Source organism: Antechinus flavipes, chromosome 1 (assembly GCF_016432865.1).
Source record: "Antechinus flavipes isolate AdamAnt ecotype Samford, QLD, Australia chromosome 1, AdamAnt_v2, whole genome shotgun sequence".
Lineage (NCBI taxonomy): Eukaryota > Metazoa > Chordata > Mammalia > Dasyuromorphia > Dasyuridae > Antechinus > Antechinus flavipes.
The window spans coordinates 336,839,151-336,860,137 of NC_067398.1; the positions used below are offsets into that span (position 1 = coordinate 336,839,151).

The following is a 20,987-nucleotide window of genomic DNA, read 5'->3' on the forward strand; positions in this document are numbered from 1 at the left end:
TTGTTATTTGCTGCTACTACTACTAAAAGATAAAGTAATTATAGAAAGTCATGCAGATTTCATAGTAAAGCAGCCAATGTTTTAAAATCTTAAATGTATTCAATAGTTAACACCAACTTCCTCTGAGGCAATTAAAAAGACTCAGAAAGCAAGTTTTTATAGTAAAAAAATAATCTCTGCAGTCATGTGACTTGTGGGAGAGAACATAGTAGTAATAGAACTTGAGATAGAATCAAGAAGGAATAAAATATTTGACTCTCATTCCAAATTCAAAATCCAATTTGTGCCATTTTGCCTGTCTTTAAAGACCATATTCTGGTCTTAAAATCAGATTTTTTTTTTTATTCCACCTATTAGGATCCCAATTTTAAAATATTTTGACTAGAGGATGGTGTTTCCATATAGTAATTTGTTGAATTAAGCAAAGTTAACACTTCTCTTTCATTTGATCAAATATAGCTACCTCCTTCTGTTACCAACCCAGTATTACTATTTCTGATTTCTGAAAGGACAAGTAAACTCCCTGCCCTGATCTGATTCTCTTATAATAACCTTAGAAGCAGCAGGATTTTGGCTAGAACCCATTATATAAGCACAGTGAAAAAATCCTCCATCTGCCTAATATTACAGGCAGATGGACACATAGTACTCAAAGGGCATTGAACCATGGCCATGGCACTTGCTTTTGGCTCTGCTGTTTATAAATGTATCTCATTTTATGTTCCATCTCTTCCATATTTTATGTTCCTATATAGGGTATAGATACCCTATATCTACTGCTTTGTTAAAATTTTCCACTTTCTGCTCTAAACCATTGATTCTCTTTTCAAATTCTTTAAGAGCTATTTTTAAAAATTATCTCTTCCTTCAATTTTTAAAAAATTAAGCATTTCAGGTACTCAGGAGTTCCTATGGTTATTTTTTAGTCTCTTTAAAAAATGTTTTTATTATGACTTCAACAATCATTAACAAATTAAAATTTCAACCAAAACTATTACAAAAAAGAGAATAGGTTAAGAAATTGTTTCTTCTGTGCAGCTTATTTTTCTTTTAATTACAGCTTTTTATTTACAAGATATATGCATGGGTAATTTTTCAGCATTGATAGTTGCAAAACCTTTTGTTCCAATTTTTCACCTCCTTACCTCCACTTCCTCCCCCAAATGTCAGGTAGACCAATACATGTTAAATATGTTAAAGCATATATTAAATACAATATATGTATGCATATCCATGCAGTTATTTTGCTGCACAAAAAGAATCGGACTTTGAAACAATTAACCTGTGAAGGAAATAAAAATGCAAGTGGACAAAAATAGAGGGATTGGGAATTCTTTGTAGTGGTTCACACTCATTTCCCTGAGTTCTTTCGCTGGGTGTAGCTGTTCAATTCATTACTGCTCTATTGGAACTGATTTGATTCATCTCATTGCTGGAGATAGCCATGTCCATCAGAACTGATCATCATATAGTATTGTTGTTGAAGTATATAATGATATCCTGGTCCTGCTCATTTCACTTAGCATCAGTTCATGTAAGTCTCTCCAGACCTCTCTGTATTCATCCTTCTAGTCATTTCTTACAGAACAATAATATTCCATAACATTCATATACCACAATTTATTCAGCCATTCTCCAATTGATGGGCATCCATTCAGTTTCCAGTTTCTGGCCACTATAAAGAGGGCTGCCACAAACATTTTGGCACATACAGGTCCCTTTCCCTTCTTTAGTATCTCTTTGGGGTATAAACCCAGTAGTAGCACTGATGGGTCAAAGGGTATGCACAATTTGATTACTTTTTGAGCATAGTTCCAAATTGCTCTCCAGAATGGTTGGATGTGTTCACAATTCCACCAATAATGTATCAGTGTCCCTGTTTTCCCACATCTCCTCCAACATTCCCCATTATCTTTCCCTGTCATCCTAGCCAATCTGACAGGTGTGTAGTGGTGTCTCAGAGTTGTCATAATTTGCATTTCTCTGATTAATAATGACTTGGAGCATATTTTCATATGTCTATAAATAGTTTCAATTTCTTCATCTGAAAACTGTTGTATCCTTTTACCATTTATCAATTGGAGAATGGCTTGAATTCTTATAAATTTGAGTCAACTCTCTATTTTTTTAGAAATGAGGCCTATATCAGAACCTTTGAATGTAAAGATGTTTTCCCAATTTATTGCTTCCCTTCTAATCTTGTCTGCATTAGTTTTGTTTCTACAAAAACTTTTCAATTTGATATAATCAAAATTTTCTATTTTGTGATCAATAATGATCTCTAGTTCTTCTTTGGTCATAAATTCCTTCCTCCTCCACAGGTAAACTGAGGTCTGAGAGGTAAACTATCCTATGTTCTTCTAATTTATTTATAATTTCATTCTTTATGCCTAGGTCATGAACCCATTTTGACCTTATCTTGGTGTTAAGTGTGGGTCAATGCCTAGTTTTTGCCATACTAATTTCCAATTTTCCCAGCAGTTTTTGTCAAACAGTGAATTCTTATTCCAAAAGCTGGGGTCTTTGGGTTTGTCAAACACTAGATTATTAAAGTTATTGACTATTTTGTCCTTTGAACCTAACCGACTCCACTGATCAACTAGTTTATTTCTTAGCCAATACCAAATGGTTTTGGTAACCATGCAGCTTATTTTTCAAAGTTGGCTATCAAATTTATTAAAAGTGATAACAATTAACCATTTGTCCTATCTTCTGAATTTTTAAATTTTTTTCTGTGTATTTTTAAATGTTTTATTGATTTTTTTGTTTTTAAAGTTTTTTGCATCTCTAGTAATCTTCTTTAATACATAGTCCTTTTAACTGAAGCCCTGCATTATAACAAATATGTATAACAAACAAATTAAGCAAAACAAATTAATGCATTTCTCTTATCTGAAAATGTAACTCCAGTCTAATGATCTCTAGTCTGTGATTTCTTTACCATGCAGTAGAAGGTATGCTTCATCATCAGTCCTTTAAAGTCATGTTTTGACTTGACTAAAGATCACTGTTTTGATTAGAATTCTGAAGTTTTTTTAGATTGTTGTCCTTTACAATATTGTGTAATATTGTGGTCTTCCTATAAATTGCTTTCCTAGATCTATACCTTTCACTTGGTATCAGTTCTTATAAAACTTCCCAAATTTCTTTGAATTCATCATATTCTTTTGTGTCTTACAACTACAATAATATTTCTTTACATTGATGTCATAGTTTGTCTAATAATTCCCCACTGGAGGGGTAGCTACTTTATTTCCATTTCATTGATATAACAAAAACATACTGCTACAGATATTTTTGTGGGTACTGATCTTTTTTCTTTTGGCATCCATGGCATATATGCTTAGAAATGCTTTCACTGGATCACAAAGTATATATATTTTAATAACTTTTTATTGGCAGAACCCATGCCAGGGTAATTTTTTACAGCATTATCCCTTGCACTCACTTCTGTTCCGATTTTTTCCCTCCCTTCCTCCACCCCCTCCCCGAGATGGCAAGCAGTCCTTTATATGTCGAATAGGTTACAGTTATATACATATATATTAATGCTTTTGGGACATAGTTACAAATTAGGCCAATTCACAAGTCCAACAGTGTATCAGCATGACAGTTCCACCAACGATTGCCATTTTCTGTTTTTGTCATCTTATCCAATATGATGAGGTGGAGCCTCAGAGTTGCTTTAATTTGTATTTTTTTCATTATTGGTAAATTGAAGGCTTTTTTCATTTGTTTGTTGATAGCATACATTTCTTCATTTAAGAACTGCTTATTTTATTGATTGAAGAATGTGTGCTTTATGTGTGTTCTTGCTTTTTCATATTTGTATCAATTCCAAGTATATCTTGTCTACGATACCTTTATGAGAGAAATTTGCTATTAAAAAAATTTTTCCCCAGATAACTTTCCCTTCCAGTTCTACATAAATTGATTTTTCTGGTACAAAAGCTCTTCATTTTACATAATAAAAATTGTTCATTTTGACCTATATGATGACTGCCATCTCTTTTTTTGGATAAAAATTCCCCCTAGCCAAAGTTGTAAAAAAGATATCTATTTCCCTTCTCATCCAATGTCTTTGTCATATGATTTTTTTCATATTTAGGGCATATGTCTGTGTGGAATTTATTATGTTATATGATATAAGATGTTGGCCTAGACATAATTTCTGCCAGAGTGCTTTTTAATTTTCTCAGCAATTCCTGCCAGATAGTGACTTCTTGCTTCTAGTTGGTATCTGAATTTATTGAACATCTACTACTATGTTCTGTTGTATCTGGACCTTATTTATCTAATATGTTCCACAGATCAGTTTTTCAATTTTTTTTCAGCCAGTATCAAATTGTTTTTTATGATTACTGATTAGTCCTTTAGAATGCCTTCATTCTTTTTTTTTAAACAATTTGAATAGTTTTTTTTCAACTATATGCAAAATAGTTTTCAAAATTCATCTTTACAAAACCTTGTGTTCCAAGTTTTTTTCCCTCTCTCAAATCTACACTCTCCCCTAGACAGCAAGCAATCCAATATTTATTCTTTTAAACATATCTCCATATTTGTCATATTACACAAGAAAAATCAGATCAAAAGGGGGAAAAAACATGGAAGAAAAAAAATTAGTAAATAACAACATCAATAAAAGGTGAAAATACTATGCTTTGGTTCACATTCTATCTCCATAGTTCTCTCTCTGGATGTGGATATTATTTCTTTTGAGATTCTTGTTCTTTCAAATTAATTTTATTATCCTTTCATTTAGTTCTTTTAAAATTGCTTAGCAAAATCCCCTAGACATTCCTTAATAATCTGATTAATATGACAATAAATCTATAAATTAATTTATGTAGTATCATCATTTTTGTTATATTGTCATAGCCTAACCATGAAAAAAATAATACTATTCCAATTATTGAAGTCTTCCTTTATTTCTCTTAGTCTTTTTTTCTGGGACCTTGGTCATAGTTATTACAGTATTACTCTTTCTGGAGATTTCAACTTGCATTATTTTACTCTGTATTATTAAAAATCTATTTTCTTTACTCATTTCTTCAACCTGAGTCTTGGTTTTCCTAATGAGAATTTCCTTTCTCCTTTTTGTTGTAGTCATTGTTTTTCTCCTCCTTTATTTGATACGCTTCTTATTGTTTTAAGATAATAAAGGAGAGCCGTACTATGAAATGACCTCTTGGTTATCTTACTAGAAATCCTAATGATATCTCCTTTCTTCCATATCCCATGGGAATAATTTTTTCACTCACATCACTTCTGTATCACATAGTTTGAATGCATAAGCTTATTCTCTGAAGCTGTGCCTGAGTCATCTCACAACTTCTGGGGACTACATTGCTTAGAAGATCAGGGCAATATCTCTGCCTTATTTGATGAGAATGCAGTGTGTTATACGGATATATATATATATACATAAATCTGTAATAGCAAAATTACAAGAGTGATGAGGTCTTAATTCCCAGGTTATCTGAAGGGATATGAAATGCCAAAAAAGTGAGAGACAAGGAACAAAAATGGTGACTGAGAAAACATCTGTGACTAACAGTTTATACAGTTATATACAGTTTATACCCTAACAGTTTATTCCCATCTATGCAAAACTTTTATGAGAACAATTTACACACACACACACACACACACACACACACGCACACGCACACGCACACGCACACACACATACAAGTAAAGAACAGGGTGGGTTATTAAGATTGGTATTCTATAATTCACCACATCTTTACCATCATATAGTTGATTGAAGGAAGTAGAGAATGTAAGATCCCACCATTGCTGCAGTTTGTGAATTATGAAAAGGCATTTGAGGGCAAAAAAGCCATGTAAAATGCTCTCAAAATCATTCAAGATTCTTTGAAAGTTGTAACAATAGAATAGACTTGTTCAATGACTTTCTGGTCATAAATATCACATAAGGTTTAAAACAGGGAGATATGGTCCTGCCAAAGGTATGTGTAGAGTTTATGTTAAAGAGGAATTTTCTGTGGATGATCAGGTACTACAGAGTAGTATTTTGTAAATTCTATTTTGTAGATGACATCATGCTGATCATATGAAATCCTAGACCTTTGAAGACACATAACCTCTCAAAAAAGTTTGCCTGATCATCTATAGAAGAAGGGCCAAAACAGTGTCTGTTAACCGGGTTATAGCATTGGTAGAACAGCTTCAGTGTTCCTCAGTGCATATTTTTGGGACAGATAGTATATGCATAGCTTCCTTTTTTTTTTTTTAATTTAATAATTACTTTATATTGACACTCTTTTCTGTTCCGATTTTTTTTTCCCTCCCTCCCTCCACCCCCTCCCCTAGATGGCAAGCTGTCCTTTATATGTTGTATATGTTGCAGTATATCCTAGATACAATATATGTTTGCAGAACCGAACAGTTCTCTTGTTGCATAGGGAGGATTGGATTCAGAAGGTATAAATAAAGAAAAACAAAGATGCAGATAGTTCACATTCGTTTCCCAGTGTTCTTTCTTTGGGTGTAGCTGCTTTTGTCTATCGTTTATCAATTGAAACTCAGGTCTCTTTGTCAAAGAAATCCACTTCTATCAAAATATGTCCTCATACAATATCGTTGTCGAAGTGTATAATGATCTCCTGGTTCTGCTCATTTCACTTAGCATCAGTTCATGTAAGTCTCGCCAGTCCTCTCTGTATTCATCCTGCTGGTCATTTCTTACAGAACAATAATATTCCATAACATTCATATACCACAATTTACCCAGCCATTCTCCAATTGATGGACATCCATTCATTTTCCAGTTTCTAGCCACTACAAACAGGGCTGCTACAAACATTTTGGCACATACAGGTCCCTTTCCCTTCTTTAGTTTTTCTTTGGGATATAAGCCCAATAGAAACACTTATGCATAGCTTCTTTAATGAACTCAAACTTCTCTCAGAAATAAAGGCCCGTCTTTTAAGTATCAATATTCTCCTGCTTTGATTGTATGGTTGTGAGATAGAAATCCAAAGAATTGAAAATGATTCTCATATAGAAGTCAGTGCAGGTACATTGTGATGTATGGTCATAAAGTAAGGGGAGAGGGGGTGACAGGTGGACAGTGTCCTCCTAAAATCCTCTGGATGTTGTCCTCAGCATATTAGAAGGACCCTCTGAGACAAATGAGAGAACATGGACAGGAGTTGGCCAGTCTGGATAGACATGACTAAATAGAAATCAGATCATAGACGTTTTTGAATATTTCAGAGGACAGTGTTGACTACACTGCATTTTCCCATCCAGTCACCATGAAAATTCCTTATCCTCACTGTTGCCTTTCCCTAGGAAACTACTAGGAGTGATCCATTTTCATTAAGGAATATGTTTATAGTATTAGGTGTCCTTTGGGTCTTTTAAGCAACCATAGAACCTAGTAACCTTAGAGATTACATTGTTTTAAATGATTTCTATTCTTTCTCATTCTTTGTCCTTAATTATGGTGGTATGGTGGTAAAGATACCCAATACTGGACTGAGCATCAAAAATATGATTTTTAATTTAATGATTTGATGAGATGGTGCCTCTCATTTTATCTTTAAACTCTGTCTCAGCTTTCCCATTGGCTAAATGGGGACAATATATCTGTTTATTTTTTATATCTCAAAGATGCTATGAGAATTTATAAAATTATGGTTGGCATTTTGAACTCTTGGAAATAAACAATTTCTGTGTGGTTATTGCTTGCCTCATATCCTCACTTTCGAAAGTAAAGGAGTTTTGTTGGGATTTAAGCTGATTTTGCAGTTTTTCAGCATGACGCAAAAGAATGAGATCAGTAATGTTGTTTTATTCCCTCTCATGGGCATTCTGTCTCATTGATTCTATTTTTTCTTTACCTTTATGTTTCTGGAACCAGCTTCCCTTTCTCTCACTTAGTTAAAATTGTTGTTTTGATTTTCTTATTAGAATGTTAGAATTCTATAATTGGAAGGGACTTTAGAGGTCATCTAGCCTTAGCAATATTTGACTCATCCTATCTATAAAATCCCTGAGAAATGGTCAACTGGCTGTTGTCCAAGAACTTTCAACGCTGAGAAGTTCACTATATCAAGAATCAGTCCTTTCCATATTCATAATGTGATAGGAAATTTTTGTAATCTTTGTAAATCCTAAATCTGTGCCTAGACCCTTAATAACTTCTATCCACTGGAGACCAAGTAAAACCTAAATTATTTCTCCTTTCCTTTTCCTAATTGTCCACATGGCATTCTCTTGTAAGCATCTACAAATTATACCAGGCTTTTCACATTATTCCTTATCTCAAGTTCATGAGGTAATGTACATGCACATGGCATTTCAAAAGAAAAAAGCCAGTTGACTTTTCAGTAATCCTCAGATTAAGTGAGTTTATTCTCCATAGAAGGCAGTTTAGATCCGTAAAGACTAACTGACATAAGAACTTGTAGTTATAGACTCCCATTTTTTTTCATGAATTATCAATATACACATCTACAATTCTTGGTGGTCTATCTATCATATCCTTAGTCTTATGATCTTCTGAACATTTTCACACTTGTTTTCTCATAACTTATTGGCTTTCTTCAGATGATTCCTTTTGGCCTCAGTATGCTAACAAAGCACTCATCTCACAGGGTTTGTTATGAGAATCAAATCAGATGTAAGTAAAGTGCACTGCAAATCTTGTATGAACCATGATTTTTCTTAGTGAGGCACCACCTCCTTATTCTCTCCTGTCTTTTCATTTTTTAGCAGAAACAGATCAAGTGTCTGAGTTCATATTTTATTTTGTTTGTTCTAAAAAGCAGCAAAGTCTTTGGAGATCTGGAAATCCACACTGAGGCAAAAAAGGTCTATAAAGCAACATGGCTGAGATAGTTGGGCATGGCCTATACCCAAAATTGTAGTACTATGTCAGATTCAGGGATTAACTTCTCTAATCATTGCAAAACTCCCTGGACACCCTTGACAGGAAACCTTTTGACTCCAAAATTGCACAGATATATAAATATTTAATTTTAAAAAGAAAATCTCTTCCTGTTGCCAGGCTCTTATGCTTTAAATATTACATAAGTTCTATTTATAAAGTATGTTCTGTTCTCAGCTGCAAGGGCAAAATTTGTTGGCACAAAGCAGTAGTGCTTTCATGACAGTTACTGATAAGGTAAATGTTGGAAGAGTTGAGAAACAAGTACTAGACTAGGAAGATGGATTTTTAGAGGTTGTGAAAATGAACAGAATGAATTCCATAAGTTTCCAGTGCATCTCTTCGAAATGTGAAGTCACATTTTGTACTTTCTTGTTAAATTTAGAATTAGTGACAAAGCTAAAAATCAAAGATTTTTTTACCCCACAAATTCTACTTTTTGGAAATTGGTTCTCAGATGCTATTTTTTCTCATATTAATTAATATTGATCCACTGATAACTAACTCCTTCATGTATGTAGTTGTTTGATCCAGAGGTCATCTTATCATTAGATAGTGACATGGCAGGGTTCCAGTACTGGTCCTCAGCATTTCAGGGAGGGGAAGGAGAGAGGGATAAGATAGACATACATCTATTCCTGGGATTACATCTCTCTAGGGAATGGTGGCTGTCTTGCTCTGCTAACTCTTATTTAAGTTTTTGACACCAAAAGAAATAAATGAAATTGCTTTCAAATCACTTACTAGGGACTCTAAAATGTCCTTATAAATCCTTCAGGAATTTGAGGTCAAATCTACATGTATATGTATACAAACGTGGATGTATTTTTTTTTAATTTAATTTTATTTAATAATAACTTTGTATTGACAGAATCCATGCCAGGATAATTTTTACACAACATTATCCCTTGCAATCACTTATGATGTGGATGTATTTTCACAGACACACCTCACTTATGCATTGCTACCACTTAAATGGCATTGAAAAACTGTCACTATGAGAAGGTTAAGCAATAGTAATACAAAAATAGTGATCATGTGTTATTCAAAAGCTGTAGCCCTTGCATATAATATTGGAAAGATACTCATACAGCGTTATAGGATGGGTGATCTTCTATCTAGAGTGGTGCTTCCTCAGATAGTACTTAGCAAAGCTTTATGCAAAACAGTGTCCTAGATTCCATTCTTCACATCACTGTCATACTCTACTCTGAAGACACGGTAAACTCTGGATCCTTCAGAATTCATGGACAAGTATGCAGAAGATAGTGTTTCCTAGCTAAATGTACTGACTGGGCTGTTGTACCCATAGTCTTCCTAGAGGTCATGGCAATACCAACTTAGTCTTTTTAAATATCCTTTGCCCATTTATTGCTACAGTTCATCCCATGCTTGTGGAATATCCTTGTTTGGAAAATATCAATCAGATTTGTGATCTCTCTATTGTAGGCCGGTCAGAGCTGGGAAGATGAGGTTGGGGGTGAAGATGTCTAGGCAGGATTCCCATTGTATTTGGGAGCAGCAGAAGACTATGTAATAAATATCATATCACAAACCCAGTTTTTGTATTCTGCAATACAAGAAACCTTAAATATAGCAGGCCAGTTGGTGGGGAGGGGGAAAGAGGCTCTCACAATAAATACTTAATATTTTATTTCTATAGTAAATAATAATGTTTTAATTATTAACTAAAATAATAATCATAATAATAAAATACTTAATATTTTATAATAAAAGAAAAACTTTTGAGTGAAAGTGGCAATGATTTTACTACCAAAACTCACCTTGTTTGGAAAGATAATGTCTAGCCTAAAGGATTTTGAGGATTTTGAGTGTGCCTTAGGCACACTAGCCCTGAGAAGCAGGTAATATAAGTATCATTATCCTGATTTACAGATGAAGAAACTGAAATTCAGAGAAACTCAGTGACTTGCGCTAGTCGCACAGGCAGGCTCTTCTGATTCCAAGTGTATCTCTCTGTTTACTATATCATATTATCCTGCATGGGACAGTTGGATCAATTGAATCAAATTGTCCTATGGGTTGATTGTTATGCATTGTTCTTGAAGAGGATCAAAATAGTATCACCATATTAGAGTCAAATTACAGTATGTCTGACTAGTTGATTAGATCAATATGAGCTCAATGAAATGGGGAAAAACTAGAACCTTTCCCAGTAAGATCTTACTGGGAAGCAAGGTTGGCTACCTCAAAATGGGTCTATGATCTAGGCATAAAGAATGAGATTATAAATAAATTAGAGGAACATAGGATAGTTTATCTCTCAGACTTGTGGAGGAGAAAGCAATTTGTGACCAAAGATGAACTAGAGACCATTACTGATCACAAAATAGGAAATTTTGATTATATCAAATTAAAAAGCCTTTGTACAAACAAAACTAATGCAAACGATTAGAAGGGAAGCAACAAACTGAGAAAACATCTTCACAATTAAAGGTTCTGATAAAGGCCTCATTTCCAAAATATATAGAGAATTGACTCAAATTTATAAGAAATCAAGCCATTCTCCAATTGATAAATGGTCAAAGGATATGAACAGATAATTTTCAGATGATGAAATTGAAACTATTACCACTCATATGAAAGAGTGTTCCAAATCACTATTTATCAGAGAAATGCAAATTAAGACAACTCTGAGATACCACTACACACCTGTCAGATTGGCTAGAGTGACAGGAAAAAATAATGATGAATGTTGGAGGGGATGTGGGAAAACTGGGACACTGATGCATTGTTGGTGGAGTTGTGAACGAATCCAACCATTCTGGAGAGCAATCTGGAATTGTGCTCAAAAAGTTATCAAACTGTGCATACCCTTTGATCCAGCAGTGTTACTTCTGAGCTTATATCCCAAAAAAATACTAAAGAAGAGAAAGGGACCTGTATGTGCCAAAATGTTTGTAGCAGCCCTGTTTGTAGTGGCTAGAAACTGGAAATTGAATGGATGTCCATCAATTGTAGAATGGCTGGGTAAATTGTGGTATATGAATGTTATGGAATATTATTGTTCTGTAAGGAATGACCAGCAGGATGAATACAGAGAGGCTTGGAGAGACTTACATGAACTGATGCTAAGTGAAATGAGCAGAACCAGGAGATCATTATACACTTCAACAATGATACTGTTTGAGGATGTATTCTGATGAAAGTGGATTTCTTTGACAAAGAGACCTAACTTAGTTTCAATTGATAAGTGATGGACAGAAGCAGCTACACCCAAAGAAAGAACACTGGGAAATGAATGTAAACTATTTGCATTTTTTGTTTTTCTTCCTGGGTTATTTTTACCTTCTGAATCCAATTCCCCCTGTGCAACAAGAGAACTGTCTGGTTCTGCAAACATATATTGTATCTAGGATATATTATAACCTATTTAACATGTATAGGACTGCTTGCCATCTAGGGGAGGGGGTGGAGGGAGGGAGGGGAAAAATCGGAACAGAAGCGAGTGCAAGGAATAATGTAAAAAAAAAAAAAATTACCCTGGCGTGGGTTCTGTCAATAAAAAGTTATTATAAAATTAAAAAAATTTTTAAAAAAGATTAATATGAGCTCAGAATACTCTGCCACAAATCAGACACAAATAGTTCATGTGACTATTTGGGGTAGATTCTTTAAGGTGGATTCTTTAAATCATCTTTGCAGGAGTTTTTGTACATTTTTGGGTGTGTTTTGATCATAGGGATTGTTTCTCCACCTGCCACAATAATCAGGCCTGGTTGGGGAAGTAGACGATTTTTAGGGTATCTTTTCTGACCCCTTCCTCACACCCAAAGATGAGCAGTGTGATCCTTAAAAGGCTGCTCAGTCACAGAGGTGGCTGCCGAATCTCCCTGCTGCCTGTGTGTGGGATTGTGACTACAGCTCCCAGTGCATCCATACTAGCTGCATCCCACAGGACTTTAAGATAGGTAGAAATGATAAATTATTATGGGAGATGTCTTTTGATTCAAATATTAATTAAATTCAAGTGAGACAAAGTTGCGCAAAGTCATCAGACTCATTTTTCTATTGTCGTCACTGTCCAATGGCAGGACAGAGTCAAGATGACTGGTAATGTCTCCAGAAGCAGTGGATGACCTTGGGGTCTTTGATGTCTAACCAAGCTCTTAAGTGCTCCACAACACCTGCTTCAACTGCCTTCATTCAGATTGTTCTCATCCGCCCGTTCCACTGGGGGAAGCTTGGGATAGACATTTCCCTCTCCCCCAGTCACCATAGGGTTGAGACCTCTTGGTTATTCTCAGTTTGGTTTAACTCATTTACCAAAATGGCTTACTGGGGTGTGACCACTGTACATCCTACATATAGCCTTGGAGTCACAGGTGAAAATTAAGCAGATCAAGTGGACACTAAAGGTGGAAAGCAGCCCTCACCCCAGGGGTACTGTTCTTCCCTATCATTCTGTAGAATGATTACAATAGCATAAATTAAAACAATACTAAAAGGCAGCTGAACTCAAATTCATTGCAATAATCACTCTTGGTTACTGAGAACAGATGATGAACCAAACTTTCTTCTCTCAATAGAGATGTGAGAAACTATGGAGACAGAAAGTGGTACACCCAGTTGCTTTAAGTCAGTTTTGATGACTTTTTCTTTGTTACAACAGAATGTTCAATTATTGGGGGGGGGTGCCTCTGGCAACAAGTGAACAGAGGGCTAGAGAGGCATATACTAAGAAACAAATGTTGTAACAAACAAAAATCATCAATAAAACATTTTAAGAAATTAAATTGTGCATCTATATTTTTAAATGAATGAAAGAATTTGAGTATGTATAAGGAAATGTTTCTTTGGTGCTGATGGTCAACAAGACAGAATACAGAGATTGATGGCCTGCCTGGCCCATTTCACACTTGTATTTGGTCCTTTTTCCCTGACTCTGTCCTGCTTTAACTTGCTGTGGACCTTTGGGCAAATTCTTTAACTTCTATTTCTTGTGGAAAACTAACATATCTCCCACCTGAGCTTGTGTTGCTCTGTTAGTGAAATCCCCAGAGTTAAGATTTCAGTGACATTCTTTCCTATGCATTCTTTGCTTTATGTTGACAGCATGTGGCCAAGGAACTCCAGGACTTGCTGCAGTGGCTGATGGGAGTTCCTGCTGGTCTAAAAATGAACCGGGCTTTGGACCAGGTGTTGGGTCGCTTCTTTCTCTACCACATTCACCTCTGGATTAGTAAGTATAGATCATCCTTGTTGTCTGTGCTCTATTGTCAAATAATGCCCCAGTCAGAAATGAGAAGACCTTAGATAGCATTGGTAGGAAAGAGTGAATGAAAGTAAGTGTTTGTTCTGTGCCTAAAAAATGTGCTGTATTAGGGAGATACCAAAAAATGTGAAACTTCCCTGCTCTCTTAAAAGCTCAGACTATAATTGTGGGAAGCAACACATATGAAAGAGGAAAGGCTTGGAAATCAAATTTAGAAATTCTGAAAAGATTTACATTGATTTTAGGAAGACGAGATGAAATTTGCCTGGCTCTTTTTTTGATAGGATATACAGGTTCAACTATTCTTAATCTTACTAGTTAATTATATAGTAATTATAAGATTAGATTATGTTATGCACGTAAAGAAATTTTGCTTTCCTTATTGTTGGTGAAAATTTTATATGGGAATTACAACATATTGCTTCATAACAAGTATTACTTTATGTGGAATGCAATTGCATAAAGTGTTTCAAGTCTGGTGGGGAGGAGATAATCTGTGACTTAATCCGAATAGATGTTTGTGGATGTTGCAACTAATGGCAACCAGAAGTAATGGCCTGGAAGTTGGGAGAATTCAGAAGCCCTGCCAGTTTTGAACACAGGACTTGGGTTGGAGGAATAACTGGAATAACTGTAGTTTTCCCAAGGCAATATGGGGGCTGAACACATATAAAAGCTAGGCCGAAATATAAGCTATATGGGAGAAGGTATTAAGTCAAGAAAGTTGGTGGATGACCAGTTTGGACAGATTTGGAGGATCGCAAGGAAAGAGCTGTGTATTCTCTGTTTGTTTAAGGGGCTAATAAGCCCTTTTGGTAAAATTTATTTTGTTTCTGGATTAACTAAAGGATGAATAAGGAAACACTGAGACCAGGCAAGGCCAATCTGGGTGGCAGTAGCAGAGAAAGAAAAGAGGCCTCCACCTCAGGCTCTTTGGGTTGATCAAACATGAGGCTAAAAAATGAGTACAAGTGTGGAGTAAGAAAACCCCAAGAACAATCAGGTCTGACCGGTCTCTGTTCTTTTCTGAGGTTGTATTAACTCATAGTTCCCAAGGAAACTAAGTGTCATTAAATTAGAAATAGCTGATGCTTCATTTTCCGGATTTCTTGAGAAGCTCCTGTGGTTCATTTTGGTTTACAACTGTGCTAAATTTTCAGCTATACCCATTCCAGAAATGTTATCTTAGAAAAAGAAACTGGGGCTTATATATTCTCTAGGAATCCTTCCACACCATGCCTTCTTCCATTCTTGTCACTGATTCTCAGTTAGAAAGCCAATCTTTTTTGCCCCCAGGATCTCGGTAGTTGTGTGCTGATTCAAGTAGAGTGGCCTGTTTTAATTAATCTTTATCTTTGCTGTTGGGGAAAGCAAGATTAAGTGAAAGGATCAGGAATTCACAAATGTGGCCTCCACAGAAACCATGGAGAAGAGAAAGTCGGACCTTGCTCCACAACATCTAGAGGAGCTCTAGTGCCTCAAAGATGATTTGAAGCTTTTTGTTAGATAAGAGACAGAAGCCTGTCTTCCCTGGTGTGTGACATGTATTAATTACTGCTTTAGGTGATTCCAACTTTTAAAGCTGCTCCAAGAGAAACAGATCAACTGATATCTTTCAGATATTGTGATGAGGGAAATTATTTTTTTCTTCTAGGTTATATCCACTTGTTGTCCCCATTCATTGAAATGATCCTGTGGTACGTAGGTCTTTCAGCCTGCCTGGGTCTGACAGTGGTGCTGTCCATACTTTCAGACATCATTGCTCTCCTCACTTTCCACATCTATTGCTTTTACGTCTATGGAGCCAGGTGGGTACAATTAGCATAATTATTCCCCCAAGGAACTAAACCTAGATCTCTGACCATGCCTACAAGTTCACTGTAGAGGAAGTTAAACTCATTTCACACCATTTCTTCTAGTTCTCCTCCTTAATTAAAATTCTGCACAGAGAAATGTAGATAAGCAGAGTATAGACAAGGAAGACCAAAATCTTAAGCAGCCAGTACAGGGTGTGATCTGGAAAACCGTACTCCACAGCACAGAACAATACTCTGAGAGTCAGCTTGATGTAGTGGAAGGAGCACTGGACAGGGAATAAAAGCCTGAGCTCTGGAGAGTTAGAACTGGAGGAGACAGTAGAGGCAGCTAGTTTAATGACTGCACTTCTTAGTTAATAAAGAGACCCAGAAACACCTGATAGTTATCTATCAGAGCTGGAATCTGAATGTGGTCTTTGCATTATGTCTACTTGTCAGTGATAGGATCTCAAGTAAGACCCTTATATCCTCTGGGCTGCTGCTTACTCTGATTTAAAAATGGGGAGAGTAACACAGTCTGTCTCACAGAGAAAGCACTTTGTTAAGATCGGAAGGGAAATGTAAAATTATACTACAAGTTTCTGAAGACTATAATAGGACAATTAATAGGTGGGAGAAGAATTTATTCCTCTGAAAATAACTTTCAAGACTCCATATACCATAATAGATAGAAACCTGGCTGCATGACCTTGGGCAATCACTTAACCTTTCAGTGCCCTTCTTCAAGGCTGTAAGTTGCATAGCAGTTGTTGATTTGCAGTGGCAGAAAATGATCCCGTGCAAGACAACCCCCTACTTTAATAAACTCATATCTTTGAACAAAAAAAGTAGGGGAGGAGAGATATAACAGCCTGAGTAACTAATGAAAAATATCCATAAACCTAATCATTCTACTAAACATCTTGAGTTACCTCCAATAAATACTTTTATGGTGGAATCCCCTTTTTTTCGGCTCTTAGGACCCATGAGTCCCAGACAAATGTTACTTGAATCAATCCTTTCTTCTGTAGATTGTATTGTCTGAAGATCTATGGCTTATCTTCTCTGTGGCGCCTCTTCCGAGGAAAGAAATGGAACGTCCTGAGGCAGCGAGTGGATTCCTGTTCCTATGATTTGGATCAGGTATTAGCAAAAAATTCAGTTCTTATTCTCTGGTCTTTGGAAACAAAAATACAATGTAAGTTGTTCTCATCTGCAGTTTCTAGCATTTGGTGTGCCCCCTAAGTTCCTTCTTAGACCGCAGTATAGGCCAAACCCATTGTTCAAAGACTAAAATAGGCATTAGTCTAAATCATCTTGTCAAGTATATCAGTTCTTTAACGTGGCCCAAACCACTACTATCTCAGATTACCTGCCACTCTTCTCCATCCATCTCTGATTAGGTTATGTAAGCATGATGATAAGATACTCTTTTAAGTGCTGGCACATGCAGTACTCATCTTTCTGGAGCCACTGCCAAGCATCTAACAAAATCTTTGCCCAATGCTTATTCTAAGCATTCATTCATTCAGTAGCAATTTATTAAGCACCTATTATGGTCAAAGAATTCTAAAAGCATTTTCTCTGTTTTGTTATAGAATGTTTGGTATTTGGTGTGGAAATGAAAAAAATAGCTAAAAGAAAGAATACTAAATATAAAAATTTATATTTAAAAGAGCTGTCCACTCTTTTTGCCATAGTTATAATAGAAAACTCTGAGCTCCTAAAAAAAAAAAAAAGTCTTGTTTTCCCTATTCTTCATAATGTTTACCATTATTTATACTTTGGACAAAAACTTAAGTAATAAAATATGAGCAAACTTGTAACCAACAGTCATGAAACAAAAGATGACAGCTCTCTCAGCTTTATCCAAGCCAACTGTCTTGTGGGGAGCCTTCTGAAAAAAAGAACCAGAATCATTTACCAAGCTATCTACAGTTTTCTGTACTCCTATAGCCCATTATTTTCCATTTAGCAATATAGCCTGCTTTGAACATCCCATCTGCCTGATTTATCCTAGTCCCTGCTTTTAACCTAGTAATTTCAAGTAGATCAGCCGGGTGTTTGGGTTTTTTCTTTCATCTTCTAATATCATCAGGCCATCCTGCTTATTTCCTGTGATACAGTTTCAGAATAAACCACACTGGTTAAGGCTATTAGGCAGTATCCAGTTTTCTAGAGTAGTAGAAACCTTAAATAAGCATAGTCATGAAAGTACTGAGTCATAGCTGGAATCTACTCTTTGCTATATTAATAATTAACAAAACTGTTATGGGTCAAAAGTATAGTCTTGAAAAAAGGTTTATTCATATTTAACATATATAAGACTGCTTGCCATCTTGGGGGTGGGGTGGAGAGAGGGAGGGGAAAAAACGAAACATAAGCGAGTGCAAGAGATAATGTTGTAAAAAAATTATCCTGGCATGGATTCTGTCAATACAAAGTTATTATTAAATAAAATAAAATTTAAAATTTAAAAAAAAAAAAAAGAAAAGAAAACAGGTTTATTTATCGTGATTTGAGATATGCCTACAAGGGAGAACTGGTTTATACAGGAAGATTGCTCATCCATGCGTCCAGGATAGAACAAAATAACATTGGGTATTCTACATATGTTTGGGAGGAAGAAAGGAGAGGAGAAAAGGATTGATGGGATTCAGGAGTTACCAGGCTGTTTCAGTGGCATCTCATATAATCACAGAACATTATTGATCATCTAGTCCCACTCTTTATTTTGCAAAAGAAGAAACTGAGGTTTAGATTGGTGATGTTATGTGCTTAAGATCACATAGTTAGTTAGTGGTAAAGCCTAGCCTAGCACTTTTAATCCAGTAAGCTTTGAGAATAGTTTTCTGAATGGATGCCCATCAATTGGAGAATGGTTGAGTAAATTGTGGTATATGAATGTTATGGAATATTATTGTTCTGTAAGGAATGACCAGCAGGATGAATACAGAGAGGCTTGGTGAGACTTACATGAACTGATGCTAAGTAAAATGAGCAGAACCAGGAGACCATTATATACCTCAACAACGATACTGTTTGAGGATGTATTCTGATGGAAGTGGATCTCTTCGATAAAGAGATCTAACTCAGTTTCAATTGATCAAGTATGGACAGAAGCAGCTACACCCAAAGAAAGAACACTGGGAAATGAATATAAACTGCTTGCATTTTGTTTTTCTTCCCGGGTTACTTATACCTTCTGAATCCAATTCTCCCTGTGCAATAAGAGAACTGTTCAGTTCTGCACACATATATTGTATCTAGGATATACTGTAACCTATTCAACATGTAAAGGACTGCTTGCCATGTGGGGGAGGGAGTGGAGGGAAGGAGGGGAAAAATTGGAACAGAAGTGAGTGCAAGGGATAATGCTATAAAAAATTACCCTGGCATGGGTTCTGTCAATAAAAAGTTTAAAAAATAAATAAATGAAAGAGAATAGTTAGTTTTCATATATTGTGAATTACTAAATGGTTGAGAATCCAGAATTGAAAGCTCCTGATAATGCTCACTCCCCTATTCCTATGGAATAGTTTTCTGTTTCTCACTTATATTTTAAGTGTAAGCCTAATATTTAAGCCTCACTGATGAAGTCACTGCATGATCACAGGCAAGTCAATTTCATTTTTCCTTTTCTATTTCTTTGGCTCTTCAATATGGCCAATGGTATTGAACTAATTCTCGGGACTGGGGACAGTTTATTTTTTAAAGCTGTTATTCAGTTGTGAGGAGTGTGTTTGGTTGACTTTCATTTATTTTATTTTTAATAGTTATTTTTCCAATTACTTGTAAAGAGAGTTTTCAACATTGATTTTTGTAAGACTTTGTGATCTAAATTTTTCTCTCTTCCCTCCCTTATTTCCCACCTCTCCAAGACAGCAAGCAATCTCATATAGGTTAAATATGTGCAATTCTCTTTTTTCTTTCTTTCTCTTTTTAACTATAGCTTTTTATTTTTCCAAATACATGCAAAGGTAGTTTTCAACATTTACCTTTGCAAAACCTTGTATTCTATATTTTTCTCCCTCCTTTCCCCCTCCCTTATCCCCTAAACAGCAAGCTATCCAATATAGGTTAAATATATACAATACTTTTAAATATATTTCTATATTTGTCTTGTTGTTCAAGAAAAATCAGATCGAAAGAGGAAAAATCACAAGAAACAAAAAAACAGGCAAACAAAAACAACGAAAAAAAGTTGAAAATACTTTGCTTTGATTCACATTCAGTTTCCATAGTTCTCTCTCTGGACGAGATTGGCATTTTCTATCCCAAGTCTATTGTTGAAAAGAGCCAAACCCATTACAGTTGATTATCATATAATCTTCTTGTTATTGTGTACAATGTTTTCTTGGTTCTGCCCATTTCACTCAGCATAAGTTCATGTAAGTCTTTTCAGATTTTTCTAAAATCAACTTGCTCATTATTTCTTATAGAGCTATAATATTCCACTTCTTTCATGTACCATAATTTATTCAGTCATTCCCAAGTTGATGGGCATTTACTCAGGTTTGAAAAGGGTTGCTATATACATTTTTGCACATGTGGGTCCTTTTCCCTTTTTGTGATCTCTTTAGGACACAGGCCCAGTAGAGACATTGCTGGATCAAAGGGTATGTATAGTTTGATAGCCCTATGGACATAGTTCCAAATTGTTCTCCAAGATAGTTGGATCAATTCACAACTCCACCAACAATGTATTAGTGTCCCAGTTTTCCCTATCCCTTCCAACATTTATCATTATCTTTTTCTGTCATTTTAGCCAATCTGAGAGGTTTATAGTGGTACCTCTGAGTGGTCTTAATTTGCATTTTTCTAATTAATAGTGAATTAGAGCATTTTTTCATGTGACTAAAAATGGCTTTAATTTGGAATTAATACCCAGATGGTTATCAAATTGTGCATACCTTTTGATCCAGCAGTGTTTCTATTGGGCTTATATCCCAAAGAGATCTTAAAAGAGGGAAAGGGACTCACATGTGCAAAAATGTTTGTGGGAGCCTTTTTTGTAGAGATTGGAAACTGAATG

The 20,987-nt window shown here is 35.5% G+C and overlaps 1 protein-coding gene across 2 annotated transcripts in view; it reads left to right on the forward strand.

Moving 5' to 3' along the window:
- PIGQ (phosphatidylinositol glycan anchor biosynthesis class Q) overlaps positions 1–20,987 on the forward strand; it is a 65,228-nt gene that overhangs the window by 32,077 nt on the left and 12,164 nt on the right. For both annotated transcript variants that reach the window (XM_051968979.1, XM_051968970.1), the window contains exons 5-7: positions 13,997–14,123; positions 15,811–15,964; positions 16,984–17,095. In XM_051968979.1, the coding sequence (XP_051824939.1) occupies positions 13,997–14,123; positions 15,811–15,964; positions 16,984–17,095 (393 nt within the window). The remainder of the gene's footprint in view (positions 1–13,996; positions 14,124–15,810; positions 15,965–16,983; positions 17,096–20,987) is intronic.